The 25,513-nt window shown below is 50.1% G+C and overlaps 3 protein-coding genes across 4 annotated transcripts; all 3 read right to left on the reverse strand.

Moving 5' to 3' along the window:
• Positions 1 to 805: 805 nt before the first annotated feature.
• On the reverse strand, positions 806 to 11,860 carry TAP2 (transporter 2, ATP binding cassette subfamily B member). The gene is made up of 12 exons (XM_042938406.1): positions 11,665 to 11,860; positions 10,537 to 11,034; positions 10,333 to 10,447; positions 8,666 to 8,796; positions 8,165 to 8,370; positions 5,185 to 5,382; positions 4,575 to 4,703; positions 3,010 to 3,198; positions 2,686 to 2,859; positions 2,113 to 2,272; positions 1,617 to 1,753; positions 806 to 1,270 (listed from the first exon to the last, which is right to left on the reverse strand). The coding sequence occupies exons 2-12, from the start codon at positions 11,024 to 11,026 to the stop codon at positions 1,091 to 1,093; spliced, it is 2,109 nt and encodes a 702-aa protein (XP_042794340.1). The 5' UTR covers positions 11,027 to 11,034; positions 11,665 to 11,860; the 3' UTR covers positions 806 to 1,090.
• A 1,523-nt stretch (positions 11,861 to 13,383) lies between these two features.
• PSMB8 (proteasome 20S subunit beta 8) lies at positions 13,384 to 17,106 on the reverse strand. The gene is made up of 7 exons (XM_042938410.1): positions 17,033 to 17,106; positions 16,253 to 16,405; positions 15,336 to 15,483; positions 15,065 to 15,176; positions 14,514 to 14,643; positions 13,950 to 14,154; positions 13,384 to 13,702 (listed from the first exon to the last, which is right to left on the reverse strand). The coding sequence occupies exons 2-7, from the start codon at positions 16,397 to 16,399 to the stop codon at positions 13,614 to 13,616; spliced, it is 831 nt and encodes a 276-aa protein (XP_042794344.1). The 5' UTR covers positions 16,400 to 16,405; positions 17,033 to 17,106; the 3' UTR covers positions 13,384 to 13,613.
• A 454-nt stretch (positions 17,107 to 17,560) lies between these two features.
• Positions 17,561 to 25,369, reverse strand: TAP1 (transporter 1, ATP binding cassette subfamily B member). 2 transcript variants are annotated; one of them, XM_042938409.1, is made up of 11 exons: positions 24,560 to 25,369; positions 23,963 to 24,077; positions 23,677 to 23,807; positions 22,434 to 22,639; positions 21,799 to 21,996; positions 20,893 to 21,021; positions 20,548 to 20,736; positions 19,791 to 19,934; positions 19,373 to 19,535; positions 18,936 to 19,072; positions 17,561 to 18,165 (listed from the first exon to the last, which is right to left on the reverse strand). In XM_042938409.1, the coding sequence occupies exons 1-11, from the start codon at positions 25,155 to 25,157 to the stop codon at positions 17,953 to 17,955; spliced, it is 2,223 nt and encodes a 740-aa protein (XP_042794343.1). In that variant the 5' UTR covers positions 25,158 to 25,369; the 3' UTR covers positions 17,561 to 17,952. The 2 variants fall into 2 exon arrangements, with proteins under 2 accessions (XP_042794343.1, XP_042794342.1); XM_042938408.1 differs by having other exon boundaries at positions 19,791 to 19,964.
• Between the last annotated feature and the right edge of the window lie 144 nt (positions 25,370 to 25,513).

Genomic DNA, 25,513 nt, shown 5'->3' on the forward strand with positions numbered 1-25,513 from the left:
ATCATGACCTGAGCCGAAATTAAGAGTCGGATGCTCAGCTGACTGAGCCATCCAGATGCCCCTAAGACTAAATACAAGTTATAATAACAACGGGACTAGAGAGAGAGTGGATTCAGAGCCATTTACCTGATCTGATTATGAATTCAAGATTATGAACACAAGATATAATATAATTTGTTGGTTGAGATTGTGGACTCAGAGGTCAGGCCTGGATTCAACTCCAACTCCACCACTGTATAACCTTGGAAGTTATTCAATCTCTTTGAGTCTGTTTCCTCATCTGTAAGATGGGGATAATAACAACCAATCTCATAGGGTTGAGAGGAAAAGGACTAAATATGATAATACCTGAAAAACATTTAGCATAGTTCTTATTCATATTAAAACTCTAATAAATGGTAGATATTATCAAATGTCTTATTAACACTGTTAATTAGGGAACTGTGCTCTACTCCCACCCCATACTCTACAGACATCAGTGAGAATGGGGAAAGATACAGAGAGGCAACCTGGTGAATATTTATGTAATATTGGCTAATATTTATCTGAAAGAACAGATAAGACACTGATAGGATAGCTGGCAAAGTAGTAGCTATAGTTACCTCTGGAAAGTGAAACAAGGGTTAGTTTTACGAATATGTGCCATTTACGTAATAAGAAAACAATTTTTTTGTAATTTGACTTTATTTTTTATTTTTTAAAATTTACATCCAAATTAGTACATGGTGAAGCAATGATTTCAGGAGTAGATTCCTTAATGCTCCTTTACCCATTTAGCCCATCCCCCCTCCCGCAACCCCTCCAGCAACCCTCAGTTTGTTCTCCATATTTATGAGTCTCTTTTAATAAGAAAACAATTTTTAAATAGATGTATTATATCACAATACACGACTCAGCACCAGGGAAATGGTCACAGATAACACCCCCCCACCCACTGCCAGCCGCAATAAGAGCACACGTGGTCCAAACTTCCAGCATGCCTCCCAGACTCCAGGAATGACTACCCAGAGACACGAGCCCAGGGAAACTGAAAGCACGAGCTGCTCTGGGTCACGGAGGTGGCCATGAGAGGGCTTGGTGTCCTGGGGCCTCAGTCCTCCAGTTGTGTCTGCAGCAGACGGGAATAGAGGTCCTGCCCCTCGGCGAGCTGAGTGTGCTCCAGCAGCTCTCCCTGCCTGAGCACCAGGATCTGGTCCGCACTCTGCACCGTCTGCAGCCTGTGCGCGATCACCAGCACCGTTCGGTCCCCGCGGGATCTCCAGTCCTGCAGCTGAAGGGGGAGGGTCACAACACCTCAGAAAGGTAAGAACGGGGTGGGCACCACGTCCCCAGTGGGCACCATCTCTTGTGGCACAGGGTGAAGAAAGCATGAAAGACCAGAAAGTTGGAATGAGTGCAAGATAAACTGCCCTTCCCGCTCAGCTGTCCCACTGCAGGAGGCGGATAGAAAAGGGAGCTGTGGAGAAAGAGGGGGTGTTCCCACACCCGGAATTCTCCATTCCATTCCCCACCCCCTGAAAAGGCACAGAGACTCATCCGCCCAATTCTGCATAGACTGGTCCTTCAAACGTGCCTCCTCAGGTCCCACTGTCCTGCCCTCCCACACCAGTACTTACAGACTGCTCACACTGGACGTCCAGGGCACTGGTGGCTTCATCCAGGATGAGGACTTGTGGGTCCCGCACAAGGGCCCGGGCGATGGCCAGACATTGTTTCTGTCCCACAGCCAACTGATTCCCTTTCTCCCCTACATCTGAAGAAATGGAGAAATACCCTTCTTCAGACACCAGTGGCCACAACAACATCCTCCTCAGGAGCAGGGGCAAGTGTACAACTGGTATTTCCCCTCGCACGCATCAGGGGGTATGAGAGCTGGTGTGAGGACCTGTGGGGGCTGCCCTCACAGAGGGAGCACGCTTCATAGAGGGAGCACTACTCCCACCGGCTGTTGGGAACAAAGATTCCCAGACAGGACGGGCAACTAAAGAACTCCTGGTGTTGGGGAAGGAGAAGTCGGAGCCAAGCAAAGGGCAAGGAAACACCAGACATGGACTTGCGGGGACACAACCCACACCCCCAAGAATCTCCAGTTTCTCTTCTGACCGAAGGTACCTGAATCCAGTCCATGCTCCATCTCCTGTATGAACCTGTCTGCACCGGCACCGCGGACAGCAGCCATCACCTTCTCATCACCGCAGCTCTTCAGCCCATAAGCAATGTTGTCCCTCACAGAACCCGAGAACAGCACAGGCTCCTGCCCAACCGAAGCCACCTGTGCAGAGGCGATGGGCACAGAGGGCTGTGCGTAAACCCCCATGGCAGGGATCATCCTTACCTCCTCGTCTGCCTCCCTCAGAATGGACTCTTCATGGGGCACCTGGGTGGCTGTCGGTTAAGCATCTGACTCTTGATTTCAGCTCAGATCATGATCTCACAGTTCATAAGATCGAAGCCCGAGTTGGGCTCCACGTGACAACATGGAGCCTGCTTGGAATTCTCTCTCTCTCCTTCTCTCTGCCCTGCCCCCATTCACACACACACACTTGCTCTCTCTCCAAATAAATGAACTTAAAAAAGAAAAAAAAACAACGGGCTCCTTGTGTTTCTTCCACGGATCTCCCATGCTGTCTGCACATGGTTCTTCCCTCCTATCTTCTCCCAACCCTCTTTTTCCTCCCCACCCACCTGCTGGTGCAGATAGCAGTGTTCATACTGGGAGACGGGCCTCCCGTCCAGCAGCACCTGCCCTTTAGTGGGCTGATACAGATTCTGCAGCAGGGCAGCCACGGTGCTCTTCCCAGACCCATTGGGTCCCACCAGTGCAGTCATCTGACCAGGATGTAGGGTGAACGTCAGCCCCTAGAAAAGTCAGGAAACAGTTAGAGGCTTGCCTCCAGACCCTCCCCTTCTCTTTCTATCAGAGGTAAGATCAACTTCTGAGAGGCAAATGGTCTACAGGCCTCACCCCCTGGGAGCGAGGGGTCCAGGTTCCCTCCCCCTTTCAGACACCTTGAGCACAGGCTGGTCAGGGCAATTGGGATATGCAAAAGAGACATCTTGGAATTCCACAAGCCCCTGCAGAGTGGAAGGCGCCAGCGTCCCCAAAGGAGGCATATTTGGCTCTCGGTCCAGGTATTGGAAAACTTTCTCAGCAGCCCCTATGTTGCAGACCATATCTCCACACATGTATACCAGGGCCTGGAAAACAGAAAGGGAGGGGTCAGCTAATCAAACGTAGCTTCCCCAGACGCCAAATCCCCAGCTCCTCACACACTCCCCTGTGACACCCTGGCCAAGTCTCTCCTCCCCTCATCCAAAAAGGATCCCCTAGGGATACCTGGGTGGCTCAGTGTGTTAAGCGTCTTCAGCTCAAGTCATGATCTCACGATTCGTGAATTCGAGCCCCGCGTCAGGCTCTGTGCTGACAGCTCAGAGCCTGGAGCCTGCTTCAGACTCCGTGTCTCCCTCTCTCTGCCCCTCCCCTGTTCACGTTCTGTCTCTCTCTTTCTCTCTCAAAAATGAATAAACTTAAAAATTTTTTTTTAAAAAAGGATTCCCTACCTTCAAATGTATAATTTAGATGGAATTTAAAGGCAACCCAAAACCCCACTTCTGCCAATTCACAACGTAAAGGATGGAGAGGTCCACACCCCTCCCATATGGCACTATTTCTATCCCCAGACCCTTCCTATCACTGTTCCGTATCATTTGGGCACACTCTGCCTTGTCTAACTAGATAGATAGGGAGCTCCTGAAAAGCAGGCACGGTGCCCACCTCATCTTTACAGCCACCAGGGTACCTAGCCCAATTCTCCATACATGTAAGATGTTTCACAAACATCTAGGAAAATTATACAATAAAGATCAAGACCAAGTAACTAATTATTTTTTGAAAACCAGTAAATATTGGGAAAGAACTAAATGCTATTTTGCCTTTCCTACTCAACCTGTACCACTGGGTAACCAAAGAGCAGATGAGGGGAAGTCTCCCTGCATAGGCAAGTAAATGGAGGAAGGGGAATGTGTCCCTGTTTTGCAAATCCTAATAATTCAAGGGGTCTAGGCACTGAGCATTCATGGCTGACGCCCCCACACATATACACAAGAGAGAGATAAATGGAGTACATACACATATGTTACCTGTATGAAACCACTATAGTGCATGAATTTGAAGAATTACTGTGACTTTTTTTTTTTTTTTTTTTGGTGTGATGAGGGCTTTGTGGCCAGATTTTGTAAATATAGAGATATTTAGAGATATGTACTAAAGCATTTACAGATAAAACTATATCTTCAATTTGCCTCAAAATAATATGGGTGGGGGTACAGAGGAGACAGACTGGCCATGAGTTGAGAATTTTAAAGTAGGTGATGGGTACATGCAGATTCATTACAGTTTATCTTTTTTTTTTTTTTTTTTTTTGCATATGTTTGAAATTCTCCATAACACAATGAGTTGGGGGTTGTTTTGTTTTGTTTTGTATTTTTAAGGGCAGCAGATAAAGCCGAAGGCCCAGAGGCCAGAGAGGAAAGAAAACAGGGGGACAAACAGTATGCACAGGTTCCTGACTCACATGCACATGCTTGGCCGCCACCTCCTGGTAGAGCAGAAAGGAGAGCAGTGCACCCTGGGTGAGGTCCCCAGCCAGAATCTGCTGCAGTCCACGGTACAGCATCAGTGCCTGCATTCCCAAACTCAGCATCTGGAAGGTGAAAAGAAAGGCACTGAGAGGGGCACCTCAGTGGCTCAGTCCGTTAAGTGTCAGATTCTTGATTTTGGCTCAGGTCATGATCTCGCGGTTTGTAAGTTCGAGCCTCGCATTGGGCTCCATGCTGACAGTGCAGAGCCTGCTTGGGATGTTCTCTCTCTGCCCTTCCCCTGCTCCCTGATCATGCGCTCTCTCTCTCTTCTTTCTCTCTCTCTCTCTCTCTCTCTCAAAATAAATAAACTTAAAAAAAGAGAAAGGCACTGAGAAAGAGTCCACATTCTTTGCCCTCCCCACTCCTACCACATTGAACAGCAGAGACCCCAGGATGAGCTGGAAGTTTCCCATTGCTTTCCTTGCCCCTACCTAGGTCCTACCCCCCACCCCCCACCTTTCCTCACTCCCCCACACCCCCAGCCCCCTTGACCCCCACCCCCCTCACTTCTCCCCTCCATCCCCTGCCATGCAGCCTTCTCACCCTCCGAAAGAGCCCATAGAGGGTACGTTCCAGGTCTCGTTGCCACCACAGCTGCCGGCATCGCTCCAGGGCCTCCTTATAGAGACAGATCTCCAGATCCTCGGCCCCAAAACTGCGCACAGTCTGCAGCCCTCCAACTGCCTCCCGCACCACCTGCCCTGCTTTTGCCACTGCGTTCTGGATCTCCCAGAGCACTGCCTGGAAAAGGAGGGCAGGGGATATGAGGGGCTGACTTGGGAGAAGATAGGACACCCCCAGGTCTCATTCCTGCCCTTGGGATGCTCTGCTGATCTACCTAAAAATATCAAACTGTCCTCTTTCACTCTTCTTCCATTTCTTTCCAGAAGGACTAATGAGAGTAGAGAGGGAGGGAACAAAATATTACCAAGCTCTCAGTGCTAGGTAATGTGGGAGATACAGGCTATTTGTGTTCCTTCATTTAAGGTAATTCACACCAGTTTCAGTGTCTGAATGAAGAAAGAAGGGGTAGTTTTCCTAAAGGGCCACAGCTAGTTAACAAAAGGTGGGGATGTAACTCAAAATGGATCAAAAACCTAAACCACAGCTAAAACCATAAAACTCTTAGAAGAAAACATAGGGGCAAATCTTCAGGACACTAGATTTGGCGATGATTGCTTGCCTATGACACTTAAAGCACAAGCAACAAAAGGAAAAACAGATAAGTTGGTCTTCATCAAAATTAAAAACTTTCATGTATCAGAGGACTCCATCAACAGAGAGAAAAGGAAACCCACAGAATGGGACAAAACATTTCCAAATTATGTATCTGATAAGGGGCTAATCTCCAGAATATTGAAAGAACTCCTATGACTCAACAAGTAAAACACAATCCAATTTTTAAAATGAGCAAAGGACTTAAATAGACATTTCTCCACAAAATATATAAAAATAGCCAATAAGCACATGAAAAGATGCTCAACACCACTAATCATTAAGGAAATGCAAATCAAAACCATGGTGAGATATCACTTCATAACCATTAGGATGGCTCTTATTTTTTATTCTTTTTTTTATTTTTAATGCTTTTTATGTTATTTTTGAGACAGAGATAGAGACAGACAAAGCATGAGTGGGGGAGGGGCAGAGAGAGAGGAGGACATAGGATCCGAAGTAGGCTCCAGACTCTGAGCTGTGAGCACAGAGCCAGAGCCCGACATGGGGCTCGAACTCACGAACCATGAGATCATGACTTGAGCCAAAGTACTGAGCCAACCAGGCACCCCAGTCCTTATTTTTTAAAAAGTGGTACATATATGTATACAACAGAATTTTATTCAGCCATAAAAAAGAAGAAAATCCCACGATTTGCGACAACATGGATGGAACTTGAGGGCATTGCACTAAGTGAAATGAGCTAGACAGAGTAAGACAAATACTCTATGATGTCATTTATATGTGGAATCTAAAGAAAAAAAAATTTCACAGAAAAAGAGATCATCAGATCTGCAGTTACCAGAGACCGGAGGCAGGGGTGGCTCGGGTCATGATCTTGCGGTTTGTAGGTTCAATAAGGGATTGATTAGAGGAAGGTGGTCAAAAGGTACAAACTTCCAGTTCTATGCTAAGTACTGGGGAATGTAATAAAGAAGAAACAAACAGAAGATAACAAGTGCCGGAGCAGGATGTGGAGAAACAGAAATCTTTGGGTATTGCCAGTGGGAACGTAAAATGGTACAGGCACTGTGAAAACCAGTATGGCGGCTCTTCAAAATATTAAATACAGAGGCACCATATGATCCAGTGATTCTACTGCTGGATATATGCCCAAAAGAACTGAATGCAGAGACTCGAACAGATATCTGCACACCCATGTTCACAGCAGCATTATTCACTATAGCCAAAAGGTGGAAGCTACCCAAGTGCCCAGCAACAGATAAACAAACTGTGGTCTACGCATCAATGGATGATTAGCCTTAAAGCGGAAGAAAATTCTGACACGTTCTACCACACAAATGAACCTGGAGGACATTACAGTAAATGAAATAAGCCATCACAAAAAGACAACTACTGTATGATCCCTCCTGTATGAGATACCTAGAGTAATCAAATTCATAGAGACAGAAAGTAGAATGGTCATTGCCAGGCGCTGGGAGGAGGGGAAATGGGGAGTTATCATCTACTAGGTACCGAGTTTCAGCTCGGGAAGATGAAGAAAGTTCTGGAGATGGAGGGTGGTGATGGTTGCACAGCAATGTGGAATGCACTTAATGCCACTGAAATGGCATAATTAAAAACAGTAAAAATGGTAATTTTTACATTATATATACTTTACCACAATTTTTCTAAAAAGAGAGAAAGTGGAGCTGATATTCAGACTCAGGACTTCCTGACTCCATGTTTCTACTTTTCTCTACACTCCATCCAAATTCCCTCCTCTAATTATAAAGGGGAAAATTCTATCTAAAACCCTCTAAGACAGCACTTTTAATCTTTTGTGGGGAAGGTATGTACAGACTCCTTTGAGAATCTGATAAGAAGTTATCCTCTCCCGGGGCGCCTGGGTGGCTCAGTCGGTTGAGTGTATGACTTCGGCTCAGGTCATGATCTCAAGGGTTTATGAGATTGAGCCCCATGTTGGGCTCTCTGTTGTCAGCATGGAGCCTGCTTCTGATCCTCTGTCCCCCCTGTCTGCTCTCTGTATGCTATTTAAAAATAAGTAAAATATTTTTTAAAAATTAAAAAAAAAGTTTATCCTCTCCCCAGAAAAATGCTCCCTCTCCTTCCTGTCTCCTTCTCTCTCTCTCTCTCTCTCTCTCTCTCTCTCTCTCTCTCTCTTTCAAACACACACACACACACACACACACGTGCGCACACACATATGCACACACACATTTATATAAAGTCCCAGGGGTCAGGGCCCTTCTGAAGCCTGTCAGAACCGCTGCTCTTGGGGCTGAGAAGAGAAGACCTTTGGGACAGCTTTCTTCTCCCCTGGGGATTCCCCAATAGCCACACATACCTGATGGCGGACATTGTACATCTTTTCACCAGCTATTACCAGAGGCATCTCGAGCAAAGAGAGGAGGGTGAGTCGAGGGGACAGGCTGATCATGAAGCAATACAGCCCCACCGTTTTGACCAGGCTTCGCAAGAGCACATTGGCATTAAAAGCAAGCCACTGGCTCAACATTTTGGTATCCGAGCTCAACCTTGAATTCAGTTCCCCTGGGGAGGACAGAGCCGGTGAGGAAATGGTGTGTAATGGAAGAGCCCCAGAGACACCCCCCCCCGCCCCGACCCTCCCCATTGACACAGCCCCCTCATCCAAACACCCCCCTCAGTTGCAGAGAGACCGGTGGAAGCCACCCCACTACCCTGTCCCAAAGAGAGCACAGCAGCTCCTTGTGCGGCACAGCAGGTGGAGGCGGGAAGAGAAACTGTTTGGGGGCGGGGAGGGGTAGTGGTCACTGAGGGGCAAGAAATGTCCAGGGGAATCCCACACCTGGACTCCAGGCCCCACCTGTCTTAGTCTCCTGGAAGAAACTGAGGTCCTGGCGCAGAAGGGAGGAGAAAAGCTGCTCCCTGACCCGCACGTTGATACTGGACTGGGTGAAGGTGAAGATGCCTCCTCGGGAGCCTGCGCACAGTGAGCTGTGGGGTAGGGAGGAGAAAGGGGATGAACAGGAAAACAGATGCAGGGAAGGAGGAAATGAGTGAGGGAAGCAGAGGAGAAATCACGGAATGAAAAGAAATGCAAGGTTGGAGAAAGTGTACCACAAGAGGCAGAAGAGAAACAGAGAGGGAGACAAGGGGAGGGGCAGGAATAAACAGAGAAAGAAAAAACAGGTCATGGTGAGCTAGATATGGGAACAAAATCATAACACATACAAATCCATGAGCATTTCTGGGGTTCACTCCATGCAAGACACAAGGGAAAATTGTAACAGCAATGAAGAGATGTCATCAAGAGAAATAGCCTATGACTTGCTTTTGACCTGGCCTCCTTCGGTGCTGTCCCTCCAGCCTTCCCCTCTGTCTTGGTCTCTTTCCTCCCCACTCTGAAGTCTTTCTTCCTCGTCCCACATACTTTATTGTGGGAACCACAGCAATGAATTCCCTTGCCCTCCCATTCTCTGGAGCCCCAGAGTCATGCTGTTCCCTCATCTCTGCTGTCCCTGCTGTTGAGAATTCCTCTTAGACCAACCACTTTTCCAACAAAACTTAAAGGAAAAATGTGAAAGCATAGAAGCAAGTACTTCACAAAATATGGCTTCTAACACAAACCTAGTTACTCTGTTTAGAAGGCTGCTGGGGTCGTCAGATGTAAAATGAGGAGGGTTTGAACTCTGGAGATCACAGTGAGAATGGACAGAAAAGAGCCACAGGAAAAACACTTTGAAAGCAGAGAGTGATGGGGCTAGTGTCTGAACTTCAGAAAGCCATCAATGATACTGCTGCTTGGAGCCTAGGAAACTCATCATTTCATAAATGGGAATAAGAAGAGGAAGCCACTTTCAAGAAGGCCAGGAGGGAGTATGATACATTTGGAGCTCTGGGTATGTGGAGTGTGAGATGAGAGTGGGTTATCCAATGGGAAGGACAAGGAGGCGACCGGATTATAAGATTGGGGCTGGGTGTAGAAATATGGATCCCGGAGTCACCTGCACAGATAAGCTGAGCTCGCCCAAGAGGAAAACGCTTTCTTAGAATCAAAGAACTGGGTCATGAGGAAAGACTATATTTGAGGGTCCAGAGAAGGAGAAAAATTCTCCAGAGGATATAGAGTGGATTGGGAAGTATAAAGGGAGTCTATAAAAGCTAACTGAAGAAAGAGATCAATAATAAGAGATTATTCAAATGTCAAATGCTACAAAGAAGCAAAGAGAATAGAGGACTGATTTAAAAAAAAAAAAAAAAAAAAAGCAGTGGCTTGACCAATAAGTACTTTTGAGTAACTGGTTTCAGCAAAGGGCAGCAAGGATGGAATGCAAATAATAATGGGCAAATATGGTAAACGAAAGAAGGAGTGAATGGGTGTGTAAACTAGAATGGTGAATAAATAAACGCAGGCATATTTTAGTTTAACTATTTTATGCTTTGCGAACAAAAGGATATGAAAACAAAGTTAGGAAATGGAGGGTACCTGTAACGATGTGGGACTACCAAATGGACCCAAACATCACCTACCTCACAACGGATATGACGCACATGGAAAAGATGGCGCTGGCAAAGGCGTCAGGCTTGAAATCCCCTCCAAGGATGTCAATGACACGACCAGTATAGTAAGGGATCCATGTCTCCCCTGAAAGAGGTGTGAAGGAGAACAGATGCATGTGCCGGCACCAAGGACCTTTGCCAACCCCCAATTCACGATGCCCTCTCCTGACTCACCCCATACGGCACCACCAAGGAAGATGAAGGCCAAAAGGAGAAAAGGCAGGTCTGGCCTGGAGAGCTTCAGCAGCTTCCACATCAAGTCTGTGTTGTTCTCCTGGCCCTGCTTCTCCTGGGCTCCTGGAGAGCTCAGCAGGGCCCACATTGCCCAGCTTAGCCCCACAGCCCCGTACTCCAACAGCAGCCAGCTCCAAGGGGCCGAAGCCACTCTGACTGGGGGAGCACTCAAGGCCCCTGGGACCAGGGCCCTCAGGGAGAGAAACAGCGGGACCACCAGGCAGAGAGGGGGCAGCAGTGTTCTCACCAATCCTAGCAGTCCTCCCACCTGTAGCAGCCACCAGAGCCCTCCGAGTCGCAGGGTCCCCTCCAGCCACAGGCCTGGAAGCCCTCGGGGAAACAGAGCCTCCAGAGTCCCCTGAAGCAGCCAGAGTAGAGCCAAGTCGGCCAGCAGCAGGAAGGCCCAGGGTCTCAGGCCACAGAAGCGCATGGTGCTATCTAGGGTGGAAGATGAGGAATTACAGAGGTGGGGTCCCAATCCTCGCCCTTAGCCTCACCATCCCGACTCTGCCCAACCCGCCCGTGGGCTTCTCATTTTACCCATCCCTACCCTGAAAGATCCCCTGGGTCCCCGGTGCCCATCAGTACGTCCCTCCTACCATACAAGGCATTCTGCCGAGCAGAGGGAGCCTCATCCTTTTTTTTTTTTTAATTTTTTTTTAATGTTTGTTTATTTTTGAGAGAGAGCATGAGCAGGAGAGGGGCAGAGAGAGAGACAGACAGAATATGAAGCAGGCTCCAGGCTCTGAGCTGCCAGTACAGAGCCTGATGCGGGTCTTGAGCCCCTGGACCGCAAGATCATGACCTGAGCCTAAATCGGTCGCTTAAATGAGCCACCCAGGCGCCCCAGGAGCCTCATCCTTTAAAAAAACTTCCCGTGATCCCCGACCCCGACCCCTCCCCCCCCCCCTTCCGCCGCAGCCGAGTTCCGAAGAGCCGCCCTGCGGTCCCCGCCCGGCTCCCTCGCACTCCCCGGGGTCCAGGGGGACGGGCAGCAGGGGGCGCGGAGTGGGTGGCGGGTTGAGATGCGTCCGTTAGCGCTCCAGGCTTCCGGCCGCACGAACTCACCAGCGGCGGCTTCGGGACTGCAGTTCCGGAGGGCTTTCTGCTACGTGCTGAGCCCCGAGCTCTGAAACTCGCTCGCCCAGGCTCACCTTCGTTTCCCCCTTCTGTCTGCCCGCGACGCTCCTCGAGCTGGGGAGTCCCGGCGCCCGCCGCTTTCGCTTTCTCTTCCCCAGACCTACCCCCGGTTCCGGGCAGGGCCGCCAGCAGGGGACGCGCGACACCTGCCGACCGCGGAGCCCCAGTGTGGAGCCGAGCGAGCATTCGCCAAGCCTGGCAGTGAGCTTCCTGCCCTTAGCAACAGTTACTCTGGAACAGAACACTGTTGCAAGTGTTTTAAATTGTCATTAAGTAAAATAAAGCTATTTCAAGAGCTGAGATGTTTTGCCATTGGAGAACCACTAGATTTTCTCGCCTCAAGCTCTTACTACCTGAAGCTCTGGTCCTATTTTGAGATCTGCCTCTTCCTCCAACCAAGCCCCAGTTTTAGGGTCTGGGATCAAAACAGGGCCAGATCCTGAGCGAAAAACGCTCAGGACCTCTCCTAGATAGAAGGTTCCAGACACTTTCACCAGGGCCTACGTGGTTTTCCACTTAACCAGATTTTGAGCCAAAAGGCCCTGATTCTTCATTTTCATCTGCCCCCTCAACATGGTACCTTGAGCAGAGCACTTGTTCAGATGCCTCTACATTTGCGTTTCAAATTACGTTGGCAGCACCTTTGGCATATGAGGAAAATGGACTTTTTTCCTGGTGTATTTTAACAGTGATTAAGCCGTAAACAGTATTCTAAATCCCGCCTGACCCAGGGCCCATCTATGGAACATGCAGGTTTGTTTATTCCAGAAATAACTCTTCAGATTGAAACAACCTGCCAAACTCAAAATATCCCCAAAGTAAGGATCACTTGCATTCCAAACTACCCCTTTGTTACTGGGGTGTTTACCAACGAGGCACTTCTGGTTTAAAGAGGGGTGGGGGATTTGAAGTAGGGGGTTACTGAAATCACTCCAACCTTGCCATTCTGGGATTTGAAGGCTCTCTCCCTGTTGAGCAAAAGCTCCCTGTTCAGCTACTTCCTACTTTCAGGTTTGTCCTTTGACTAACTTCTTAAGAGGTGACATACCCCATGACACGCACCTCCAGCGTGACTCAAAAAATCTCCTCATGTCTGTTTCATATTTCTAACCTGCTTACTTTGTCTTCATATTCTCCTCTTCAGAGAGTCCTTTTCCTCTTCAGTCATGGTCCTGTCATCTTATGACCCATCATGAAATGGAACCCCTAGTGTCCATCTTTGCATTCAATATCCAGTATCTCCAAAGTGTTATTTGAGGTAAATGGTACCATGTTCACAATCACCATAGACACGTGAGGTGGAAGCTTCTTCATCTGACTTCACAAAGTCAAAAACAGTTGCTCTAGTACCCTACTCCCAGACACCCAGACCATTAACAATGGACCACACAGGAGTCTTCAGGTCGCGTCCCTATAAAAAAGGATCCTAACCTAAACTAAATGGCAAATAGGTGTCCACAGACAATGATTGGCCTTCCTGGGGGCATGGAGAGAGGAGTGTGGAAGGAAAGTCCAAGAGAAATGTTTGGTGAAGCCCCATTTCTTAGGTAGGGGTTTGGGTCTCTTCTCAGGGAAAATTTCTCTATTTCCTGCCCCTCCGCCCAACAACCCCAGCCTCAAGCCCACTCAGCCACGACACAGAGGCACTTATAACCATTTTCCTTTATTGTGTTTAGTGGGGCAACCAGAGGCTGGGGGAGGGGGAATGATCCCTGAAACAGAGAACACCCAATAGGGTAAAATCCACCCTGCCCCCACTGGCCGCTGGTTCGCTTCCACAGAGCTCAGGTCAGGCCCCTCTTTCCTGTGGGGTATAAGCTGGCCTGGTCCCTGAGTCGGCCACGTTTTGCCAGAGAAGGCGTGTCTGGCCGCCGCCATTACTGACTAGCCTCCCGGTACCGGTGCAGCAGGTCACTGACGTCTGTACTTTCCAATTTCACCCAGCCGTCTTCCTTCATGTGGTACACTGTGGGCAAATGAGAATGAACATGGAGTCACCTTTCACTTCAGCAAGTTTCTGTCAATGGTATTATGTGGAAGGTGACAATAGCAGACGCTGAAACATAGGCTCCAAACATACCTTATTACTAGAACGTCAATGCCCCTCTTCTGATGCTGAAAACCTCCTCCCTACTGTGCCTCCCCTGACACTCCCAATCTCAAATCCCCCCTCCCCACCCGGGAGTGTGGTAGTGGTAGCATTGGTCTCTTACTATTGACAACACCTCCAGAATAGCTGTCTCGGTGGGTGGCGTAAACGATAGCCCTGCGGCCCAGCTCATAGGCCTCTTCAGGGCTCAGATCGGGCCGGTAGCCACTATCCATGACCCCATAGGCATAGGTGTTCCCACTGCCAGTGGAGAACATATTTCCTGAGAGCCGAGTCCCATCTGAATTCACATAGTAGAGTCCAGGACCCTATAGGAAGCAAGAAGGTTCCAGGTTGGTATTGGGGAGGGAGTTTTTAGTAACATACGGGTTCAAGTATGAGCCAAAAAAGTGGATAAAAGAATAACTGCAGGACCGCATCTTAGTAACAATCACAGAACTTCGGGAGGAAAAAAAGTTGGAATCAGCTATTTTATCGAAAGGGACAAGCTTATGAAACAATGGTCCACATCTGGACCCAGAAACAGCCCATGGATATGCCGGAACGGTTCTATATAACCCAGTGTTCTATGCGCCGCGCGTCTTGTAGGGCAGGGAGTGGGAATGTATGATGGGGAACCTGGCCTCTCATCTGTTCGAAGGGAACATGGAGAATGGAAAGCACCCACCTTCTTATCCCAGCCGCAGATCATACTGCCCATGGACAGGCCCATGCCCCGGTACTGGAACACCATGTTGGAGAGCAGTTTGGAGGCTGCCGACACTGAGATACGCTCCCCGTTCCGCAGATAGTACAGCCTGGGTACAACAGGGTAGTGGGGGCAGAACACTCAGAGGTGGCAGAAGGCTGGATCTCTGAGCAACCCACTTGATACACAGAAAGTGATTAAAGAGATAAGCATTTGGGAGGAATGGTTTTGTAGGATCTAAGGATCAGGGAGAGATTTGGGATTTAAAGTATCTAAACCACGTGAAGAAATCCTAGTAAATGATACCGTCCCACCAGGTTTGATGACGCCAGGGCTAAACAACTGACAAATTATCTGGCTTACTAGCTGGAGCACAGGCTGAGATTTGGGAGAAGGCCTTTATCACCAAAAGGCTGTTTTGTGAAGTACTACATTAGCACAGGGGGAAAGGATGAGGAGCAGTGATCTGGAGGTTCCAAGATTCAGAACTGACCAAAAGGCTTAGGAGGAAGATGAGAGGCCTCGCCTACCTGCACTCCTTGGCCAGCAGACGCTCCCAGTACTGACAGTCCGCCGCAGAGCCAGACATGGTGCCAAGCAGGTAAGGGTTAATCTCAATCACCTTATTACACCTTAAGGTGGCTGGAAGAAGATGGAGTTTTGAGAGAGGAGGAATGACCCTGCAACTCTCCCTGTGTGCCCAAAATCAGTATCTGCTTCTGCCTTGGTGCAGATGTTGGGCTCCTGCTGAGAGGGGGGCCCAGCTCCCCAGTTTCTGCCTGCTGGAACACACACACTCACCGACGTAAGTCCCAGCAGAAGCACGAGAATCCACCGCCACAACCACTCCATGCTGGAACTTGAAAGCCAGCGTGGTGGTGCCATGGGCCATCTCGATCTGAACATTCCTTTCTCCATTCCCACCATGGGACTGGAAGAATTCAGTGGGCTAATGAGAGAGAAAAGGCAGAGAAAGGGGCACTGAAAACTTGTGAATCACGGGGCTCCAGGAAAGGGCTTAGGAGAGTTTTGAGAACGAAGAGATAGGCAGAGATTCTCCAGCCACCAATAACTGGAACGGTTAATAACCAATCTCTACAAGGAAATGACCTGGGAAAAGAAGAAGCACGTGACACCAACCTTTTCCATTTTCCAGCACAATAGATATGAAAGGAAATAAATGTTAGCCGTAACTAAACATTGTAAGGGTGGCTTTAATGGGTTTTTTTTTCCATTCATAAGTCCTTTAACCCCCACAACGGGTGTTGTTAATAATATCCCCATTTTACAGAAGCGATGCCCCAGACCTTGCTTGACTAAGTGATTGAGCCAAGACACAACAGTTGAGTGGCTGAGAGGAGGCTAACAGCCAAAGTTCGCTGGTTTTCCAAGGCACTTCACGGCCCCTATGGCATACAATAGCCCCATGCCAAAGGCTCCGTGATTTGCGTGTGATGGAGAACTGGCAGGAAAGCTCTCTGGTCTTCCTCCACCACACCTCTAACTCTTTGCCCTAATCTGTACTTTCTAACCCTCAGGCGGTCGGCCCCTGATTCCCACGTGGCCCCCGCCCTGGCACCGCGCGCTGGACGCGGCTCTCCTTGACGGAAGGATGGCCCGCTCTGGGTTTCCTGGCCTCTGGGTAGTCTCAAGGGAGACCCCCCCATCCCCATGCACCCTCCTCCCCGCCTTCCCTCGGGGTGTCTTACAGCCCTGACCTGCATTCCTCGGGGGAGGGCGAACTCCGGAGATCGCAGAGAGAAACTGTAGTGTCCAGGGTCCGAGCGAAGCTGACTGCCCAGGGTGGAGAAAGCGCAATCCTTCCTCTGCCCTCGGGGGGCTCCGCACACCTCCAGGAGCGCCATGATCGCCTAGGACCCGGAGATGTGTCGGAAAGGGGAAGCGAAAGCGAAAGCCCGCAGCCTTAAGGGGAGGGAAGCAGAATTTTTTCCGCATCCCCCTGCCCTTTCCAAGAAGAGGCCAGTGGGCGGCTGGAGACCAGGAATATTAGGAACAGGTTTCTCTGCGCCGCCCTTATACGGGTTGAGGAAACCATGGATGATAGACTGTCAGAAGAAAAGGAGAAAGAGGGGGCGACTTCGAAAGCCCTCTTGGCGCTGAGATTTCAGTAGACACCAACACGCCGCCGGGCATCTTCTGGACACTTAGGAAGTGGGTATGGGATTGTATGGTCTTAAAGGCTTAGCCTCAACCAGAAAGCTACAAGTCAGTGAGAAGTAGGGAGCAGTTTCACCTCCGGGAGCTGCGGTGTTCATAGAAGCATCATTTTATAAAAATAGGAGAAAGAGGAGGACGTGGGGGCAGTGAGTCTTGAGGACAGGTTCTGGGACAACCGGCAAAGGAATATACCCGCAGCGTCTGGGGGAAGGAGAAGGCTCAGTGTCTGAACCTTTCGACTTGGTCCCTCAGGGCCCCTCCCGGTTCAACGATCCCTCTAACCTACAGCCACCCGCAAGAACCGCCCTTTCTGCTCGCACCTCTTCGCACGACTCCCGCTCGACTGAGCACGGTGAGGGAACTTCTCTATGCCCCGCCTCTCCTTGCAACCTGTGTTGGCCTAAACTGCCCGGCAACTGTTTACGTCACCCGACCATGGCCCTCCCAGAATGGACGAGATTTACTAGACCACCCCGCCCACTAGGCTTGAAATTACCCTCGGCAGGTGCCACTTCTGAGCCCGGTGAGCTCTGGGGGAAAGGACCCAGGCGGGGCGGGGCAGGTGGTAAACTGAGCTCAGCGCCTGGCGCGCTCGCACTTCCTCTAGTTGCGCTCGCCCTCCATCTTCCACCTCAGAAAGGCCACCGCTCCGAGCCGGAACTGCTAGTGCTTGGAGGGCGCTGTATCCCACTCTGACTCATCCTTGGGGGCGGACGTGGGAGCATGGGGAAGTGGAGGGGCAACCATAGGAAACAGAAAACTTAAGGGAGGATATGGCATATTTAGGACTGTGAAGTGTGCAAATGCTGGTGAGCCATTTGGTGCACTGAAAACAGGAGAAACCACAGTTATAAAACACCACCTTTATTATAAATACCAAGAATCCAGAGTGTGTTTATGGGCCAGCATATGCCTTTAGTCCTATTGGAAAGTATTCTTTCTGTATGTTCTAAAGTTCTTCTCATTTTCAGGGTTCTATCCACAACAAACCTGGCTCTAAACCCAGTTACACTAAGGGGTTATGAACTCTGTTTTCTTCCAAGAAATCTGCATTATCAAGAGGAGCTTGGAGACGGGGTAACACTCGTGGCAGAATTTCAGGCATCGTTCTAGGATGTCACTCCTCCTAGAAGCAGCTGTCTATTGTGCAGCTCTGGTAACACCTTTGTTCCCAAATTCTCCACTACAGAGGGCAGAAAAACAAGGGAGGGAGGTGGCATGTGCAGGTCTGAGAAGGCTTTCATTCTGGAGCACCTGACCCGTCAGCAGCCTGCATCATGTCCCAGTAGCGTCCGTTCCTCTCCATGAGCTGCTGGTGGGTTCCTGCTTCACAGATGGTACCTCCTTCCAGAAAAAGGATTTGGTCAGCCTGCTCCACCAAGCTGAGACACTGGGTGATGAGAAGCACAGACCTAGAGCCCCGCTCAGGGCTTTTGTACAGGAGCTGCTCCACCTGAGAAAAGACACAGACTCTGTCAAGAACCCAGGGAGACACCTGTGTTTCCAGAGCAGGGGCAGATCTCACCAGGATCACTGCCACCTCTGCCAACAACCCCAAGGAGCTGAAGATTCTTGTTCTGAGTGCTCCTCTGTCCAGCCTTTGATGTGTTAAGGACTGTTTACATGAGGTGGTGACAGCAGAATAAAAGTCAGAGTCCTGTGGTGAAACCCATAAGGGAAGAGTAAAGGGTATCAAATAGTCTCTCCTCTCTACCTATAAACTGGGCATTTTCTATTCTGTTTTAAAGAAATATAACTTAGTGGTAAAGAGCATGAGCATTCAGTTCAGGCAGGCTTGCCTTTGGGTCTACGCTCCGCTATTCAACAGCTCTAAGACAGTGAGCAGGCTACTCAGCCTCTCTTAGCCTCCATTTTATCATCTGTAGAACGAGGATAACAACACCCAGCTCACAGGCATTTATGATTAGTAAATGAGTGAGACAGTACATGGAGAGAGCCTAGTAGCATGTCTGGCACATAGTAAAAGAGTAAAAGCTCAATTGATATTAATATTGTTAGGATGGTCTTCTTATGTTTGGCTTCAGAGATTCAGAGTCTGTAGATAGTCTCTTTGAATTGGTTCTAAGCATCTTGGGGAGCAGCTGTTGGGAACTGAGAATTCCAAGGATTGGTTTGGATAATTATGTTAGTACACCTCACACAGGATGAATGAAGGAGGGAAGATTGGGTGGGATATAGTCACTAACAAAATGTCTCTCTCACCCGTAACTGACTATTTGCATCAAGGGCACTGGTAGCATCATCCAAGATGAGTACACGTGGTTTCCGGATCAGTGCTCGAGCCAAGGCCACTGCCTGTCGCTGACCCCCTGATAGCTGGCTCCCAGCCTCGCCTACCTCTGCAGAGATAAGAGCCCAGGTGAGGCCTGGACAACCACATGTGCATCCACATGCTTGCCTGCGGGTGCGCGCACGCATGCACACACACCCCCCACACCCCCCCCACACACACACACACCCCAAGGACTGGATGCATTCACTTTCCTTCTGGGAAGGTGAAGAAGTTCGGAAGATGTGAGGATGAAGAAGCCATAGGAACAAGATCCTACAACTTCAAACTGATCTCAGTGTGTTGGGAAGAATGCTGAATAAAGGTTTCAGTAAAGATGTCTGGGTAATGACACGAGCTAAGAGAGCACCTGTGTTATAGCCCTGAGGGAGTTCAGAGATGAAGCTATGGGCTCCAGACTCCATTGCAGCAGCTATGACTTCCTCCATAGTTGGCTTCTGGACCAGGCCATAGGCAATATTTTCTCGAAAACTCCTTCCAAATAGCTGTGGCTCTTGTCCCACTGCAGCCACCTGGGACAAAATATGATGAAGAGGCATAGAACAAGGAACACAGGAGTATGGTTATCCAGAGACTGATGACTCAAAATCTTTACTGAAAGCATATCACAAAATTCCACACCACAGCCTCTCTCCTGACTACACGCCATCTCCACTCAAGGTCCATCACTCCTTAGCCCTCCTTTCAGAGTGCTTGGTGACAGTGTTCGTTGAGAGTTCTTCTTACTCAATGCCCCCTGCCCTCCCCCATGCCATCTTCTTGCTCACCCGTGTGTGCAGGTAGCGATGCTCATATTGGGGAAGGGGCTTCCCATCCAGCAGCAGCTGCCCCGTTGTGGGCTGGTAGAGATTCTGGAGCAGGGCAGCCACGGTGCTCTTCCCAGACCCATTGGGCCCCACCAGAGCCATCACCTGACCAGGATGCAGGGTGAATGTCAGCCCCTGGAGGCCAGAGAATCAAAAAAGAAAAGAGGCAGACTAAGGCCTTGAGTCTGTCATTGTCTTGTTACATAGCATGATGTCTTACCCCAGAGAAGAAAGGGAGAAAAAATTGGGAAATACAGCCACTCCTACCCTCCCATAAGCATAGACCTCTGTTCCTCAGGGATGACAGCTCCCCAAGGAGTAGAGATGGAAGGTGAGGCAAAAACCAGAGCAAGGACCAAGGACTGCTATGCCACACACTTGGTATTACATATCATGAGAAAGCAGAAAAAAAAATCACATTCTAAATCACAACTGGAAACCAAAAGAAAAGAAGACTAGAGACAGATTTTGCTTCAGCAATTCCTTAGGATGTGAGACCCTTCCCCCTGAGAGCCTCTTCTCCCATCCTCTTTAGAAATCCAAACCCGTTCTTGAGTGTGGGGCAGTTGTACGGAGTAGAAGGTGCTCATCTTTGCCTTCAAAGGATTAGGAAGCATCTATCTGAACCTTGTGTTAAGCAAGCTGAAGGCAGGAAGGAAGTTTAGGATGGCAGAGTCGAGAGTGCGGCCAGTGAACACCAAGGATCGGTAGGTTGTACCTGCAGCACTGGGACATCTGGACGGTTTGGGTAGGCAAAGGAGACATCTTGAAACTGGACACAGCCCTTCAGGTTTACGGAAGTCAATACACCACTGGCAGGACAGCGAGGAATCCGGTCCAGGTATTCAAATATTTTCTCTGAAGAGCCCACAGCCTTCTGTACCTTGGGGTAGGTGGAGAGCAGTACCTGGAGGCGAGGTATGAGTATTGAGAAGGGGGAGAACGAATCTGCTTGCCAAGGTTATGTGATATGAGAAGGGTAAAGAACAGAGGGAAGGTGACACAGGTGGGGACAGAACGTGGGACAGAAAAGCACAGGAGAATGAAAATGGAAGGATCTCACCTGAACTACCTCGGTGAACTGGATCTGGTAGAGAATAAATGTGACAAGGTCCCCATTGCTTACAGCCCCACTTGTCACCAGCCGCCCACCGATGTATAGGATTCCCACCTTCAGCAGCATCTCTGAGAGCTGTGGGAAAGCCACAGAGAAAAGTGATGGGGTTGAAAAATCTCGAGAGAGGTGCAAAGAACTAGACTCATTAGTCATTATGAAGATGTAAAGTCCCTTTCCCCCAGGTAAGAGCCGGAGGCTCCCCAGGGGGAAAGGAAGAACGCCGCGTGGGGGCTCCATGGTGTCTTCCTCGGTTACACCACAGAAGCCATCACCATCATTATCGCTTTTCAGGAGCATTTTGCTCTTCACAAAAGGCTTTCGTGAATGTAGTGCCATCTAATATTCATATCAACAACGCTGTAGACAAGGTCATACCAATCCCGCTTTTTAAAATGAGGAAACGGTCTCAAGAGAAAATAAGTTACTAGCCCATGGTCATAGACCTAGTAAATGGCAGCCACCAAGCCAGGAATTCCCAAATATGGCTCTGGTTCTCTTTCCATTATATAATGGCTCTCACTAGCACATCCACAGAGTCCCAGCATGATGCAGGACCAGGTGCAGGAATTTATGGCTCCCTGAGTGCTACCTGAGAGGCAAAGGAAGGCCCTGGGACTGGAAAACGTGGCCTCTCCCTAAAAAGGGGGCTGGATGGACTCTGCATACCTTGGTGAAAGGAAGCCATCCAGAGGGCCTAAAAAGAGGGAGGCAGTTAGGAACGCTGAGTAGGATGAGAACACCGAACCAACCATTGCCCAGTGGAGGAGGAGTGTGGAACAGAGTCATGGAAAAGGGAATGGAGTCAAGGCATCTCAGGGGCAAGGGAATAGGCATTTATCTCTGGGTGCTCACATTGATGGTCCAGAGGTCGACTGCATAGGCCAGAGCCTCCTTCTGATGGAGTGTCTTCATATCCTGCAGCTTTTGCCTAAACTTCTGGGCCTCACCCTCCTCATTGGCAAAGCTCCGGACTGTGGGCATAGCTGACAGAACCTCAATGGCCACCTGGCTGGATTCTGCCAGAGATTCCTGGACCTGTGCTGCCAGTGCCTGTGGAGACATGGACAAGAGATGTCACACAGGGTTGGCAGACCGTAAGGGACACTAATACCTGAGTTACCTAGTTGGAGATTAAAGGTGAGAAGAGGCAGCTGAATGAAGAAAAGCAAAAGGGGCACCGTTATACTCCCTGGATACTAAAGAGGCACACAGGAGAGGAAATCACTGAGAAGGGTCGTAGAGAATCGTAATCTTGAGACCAGTGATCATGTTTGTAAAGGAAGATTGTGGGCAGAAGTTAGAAGAGAGTACACACAGAACATGGAGCTCAACGCTGAGCAATCCAGGAACATGGCTTATAGGGCCAGGGAGTCCTGTGAAGATGGGGAATCAAGTGAGGGAGCCAGGAAAGAACCCTGAGAGGAATGAATTCTGCCTAGTCTGGGAAACGAAGGTCTGTGTAGGGTGAGGCATCTCCCTGGACATACCTGGTACCATTTCCCCAGCGTCTTAGGCATAAGAAAAAGCAGAGGCAGGACGACCAGGGTGACCATGGTGAGGGACAGTGACCCCCAGAGCATGAGCCCCAAGAGACACAGCCCCCGCACCAGGTACCACAAAGACAGGCTCAGCTTCTCACTCAGAGACTCACTCAGGGTGGATGTGTCCTCTGTCACCCGAGAAGTGATGGCTCCTGCCAGGGATTGGGAAGAAGACAGTGGATTAATGAGAGGCTCTGGTAGGTGGGACTAGCAATGAGCCAGGGGGAGGGGAAGGGGGGACAACATGATGTTCTGAGGAGGCTGAGGAAAACAAGGTAAGGGGGAGAGGGCAGTTGAGGGATCTCAGTGTAGGGAGAATGAGTATTAGAAAGAAAAAGCCTAGGGGCGCCTGGGTGGCTCAGTTGGTTAAGCATCCGACTTCAGCTCAGGTCATGATCTCACAGTTTGTGAGTTTGAGCCCCCATGTCGGGCTCTGTGCTGACAGCTCAGAGCCTGGTGCCTGCTTTGGATTCTGTGTCTCCCCCTCTCTCTGCCCCTCCCCTGCTGGTGCTCTGTCTCTCTATCTCAAAAATAAACATTTAAGAAGGAAGGCAGGGAGGGAGGGAGGGAGAGAAAGGAGAAAGCCTGGCGGAAGGAAGGAAGGAAGGAAGGAAGGAAGGAAGGCAGGCAGGCAGGCTGCCCATGTGAATTTCCATTTCTCTGACAGATTTTTGTTCCTTAAAGAACACGAATACCCCATGCTGCATACAAGGGCAAGAAGAGCTTAAGCTGGTCACACAACAGAGCTGGAGAAAAACAGAGGGTGCTGCTAGAAAGCAGTCCAGAAAACTATACTGAGCACTGGGCTGGGAATCAAGAGACGGGTTCTATCCCCAAGCTCCTCTCTATCCATAGGTGACCATGCCAGTTTCAGCATTTAGGGTCCAGGTGTCAGTTTCCTTCCCTGTAAAATAGGCAGTTGGACTCTGTGACCTCCAAATTTCCAGGTTTGAAATTCTGTAGCTTCTATCTAAGTAGACACATAGGGATAAATCATGGAAAAATCTTAGATGGAAAAAATTCAGAATATTATAACATAACATAACATAATATTTTTGCTCTTGAGGTATATCGAGAATAAGAAATGACAATGACTATGTGTGAGAGAGACCAAAGTTATAAGTAAAAGAGGATATATGGCGCATATAGGGAGAATGTAGATATAGAACGAAAGAGTTTCATGACACACCTGTTTGGTTCTTTTGGAAAAACTCTGTTTCCTGGCGCAGAACAGCCTGAAATACTTCTCCCTGAAACTGGCTGTGCACACGACCCATGGTGCTGTTATAGATCCCATCACCCACGAACTCCAGCACTGCGCTAGAGAGAGATGGAGAGAAAAAGGATCGGGGTGTGTTCAGAGGACAGAGAGAAGGTCCCAAAGAAGTGCACTTTGGACAGCTGCCCCAACTTCTATCTCCCCCTTTTTCTGGGCCCCCCATTCTCAACCTTCCGCCTTCATTCAGCCCCCAGACCTGGCTGTGGTGAGAATGGACATGAGCGTTATGTATCTCATGAAACCAGAAGCTGTCCCATCTTGCAGAATGAAGTCAACAAGGCGGCCGGTGAAGAACGGCATGGCCATCTCCCCTGGAGAGAGAAAGAAGGGACCGGTCAGCCAAGCAGATAAGCTCCAACCAGACTGCTCCCCCCCGCTCCAGCCCATCCCACTGTTTCACTGTCACCAGTATCCTGAGGGCACCAGCAGAAAGAGGACACTGAGAACACAGCCCTGCGCCTGAACAGGTCACCTTGGAACTCACAACCTTGAGCCCCACCAGACTTTCGTGCGTTTGCTTAGGAAGGCCAGAGGTCATAGGGTGTGCTGACCAGAAGAAAGGACTGGCCCCAGGTGGCCGGTGAAGCAACGTCTGAGGTAGCATTGGAGTCCACGACTCCTGACTCCGACCCAGTCCAGAGCTCTTTCCTGGTGGTCTTCTCACGACCAGAGCTGGGTCGCCTTCCCCCGATCCACATTTCCCAGAACCCACATTAACCGATCTCACTGCCCATTACTTTTGATGCCCGCCCAGTCCCCTACTGTCCGTCCCTCTTACCCGCATCCCTCTTACCAAGACAGGAGAGGACACACAGGACCAACAGGAGCGGGACGCGTCGTATCTCTGAACCCAGGCAGCCTACAAGCCGGCGCACCGCACCTCCTGAACCTCCGTGACTTTCCGGCACACAAAGTTCCCTGAGCTTATGCCAAATGGCAGCGGCAGGCAATGCTGCTACATAACTGAGGGCGAAGGCATCCAGGCGACTTCCCCAGTGCAGGATCCTGGAGCTGTGAGAATCCCTGGGAACTCTCCATGAGCTCAGCTCTCGGAACAAGGCAAGTCCCGGCAGGGCCAAGCTCAGCGCCGCCGCCAACGACTGCAAAGCAGCCAGCCAGCCCCGGACTCCTGCGCTTTCGCTCCCGGAACCGACCGTTGCCCTGAGAACCCCACGGGCCCCCAGCCACAGCACAGCCCAGCGGCTCAGGCCCACCACCCAGACCCGGAGCAGCGGCAGCGCGGTGGGCACCAGCACGGAGCATATTCCGGGGAGCGCGCCCCGGAGCAGCACCCAGTCGACGAGAACCAGCAGCGCTATCCCCAGCCACGCGAGGGAAGTTCGGGAAGGGCAGAGGCACCCGCAAGGCCTGGGGGGCCCAGAGCTGGCCATGGGCGCGCGGGCGCTGCCGGGGGTCGCGCCCCCGCCTGGGACTCTCCGCTGTCCCCGCCGTGCCGGAGGCTCTGGGTGCCGATCGAGTCTGTGCCGGTGAGGGCGCAGGGGCCGGCGGCCGGGAGAAGAGGGAAGGGCGGGCGGAGGCAGGGTTTTCGGAAAGTCCCGGGAACGCCAGGTTCAGGCCGCGCTAGCTAGAAGCCAGCCGTTTCGCGGAAAGGGAAAACGAAAGCGGCAGGCTGCTCTGTAGGCAGGCCGGATCTGTAGATCCGCCCCCGTTCAGAATGTGGCCCGCCCAGACTATTTTGGGAGAAGGCGTGGGAATCCGATCTGAGGTTCTGGAGAGAGAAGTCTTG

The sequence above is a fragment of the Panthera leo genome, chromosome B2 (assembly GCF_018350215.1).
Source record: "Panthera leo isolate Ple1 chromosome B2, P.leo_Ple1_pat1.1, whole genome shotgun sequence".
NCBI classification, from domain to species: domain Eukaryota; kingdom Metazoa; phylum Chordata; class Mammalia; order Carnivora; family Felidae; genus Panthera; species Panthera leo.

Bases quoted from the DNA above. Each gene is read 5' to 3' on its own strand.
- TAP2 (XM_042938406.1), bottom strand. From the start codon at position 11,026: ATGCGCTTCTGTGGCCTGAGACCCTGGGCCTTCCTGCTGCTGGCCGAC. The intron at 8,371-8,665 runs GTGGGGCCTGGA...TGTCCTCCCCAG, and splicing joins CTTCCAGGAGACTAAGACAG to GGGAACTGAATTCAAGGTTG. The intron at 2,860-3,009 runs GTGTCTGAAAGG...TGACTTTTCTAG, and splicing joins CTGACCAGCCTGTGCTCAAG to GGGCTGACGTTCACCCTACA.
- PSMB8 (XM_042938410.1), bottom strand. From the start codon at position 16,399: ATGGCGCTCCTGGAGGTGTGCGGAGCCCCCCGAGGGCAGAGGAAGGAT. The intron at 15,484-16,252 runs GTCAGGGCTGTA...CTCTCTCATTAG, and splicing joins CCCTCCCCCGAGGAATGCAG to CCCACTGAATTCTTCCAGTC. The intron at 14,644-15,064 runs GTAGGCGAGGCC...TGTTGTACCCAG, and splicing joins CTGCTGGCCAAGGAGTGCAG to GCTGTACTATCTGCGGAACG.
- TAP1 (XM_042938408.1), bottom strand. From the start codon at position 25,157: ATGGCCAGCTCTGGGCCCCCCAGGCCTTGCGGGTGCCTCTGCCCTTCC. The intron at 21,997-22,433 runs GTATGTCCAGGG...ATGTCTCCACAG, and splicing joins CGCTGGGGAAATGGTACCAG to GCACTGGCAGCACAGGTCCA. The intron at 19,965-20,547 runs GTACAACCTACC...TCTGGCCTCCAG, and splicing joins CAGATGTCCCAGTGCTGCAG to GGGCTGACATTCACCCTGCA.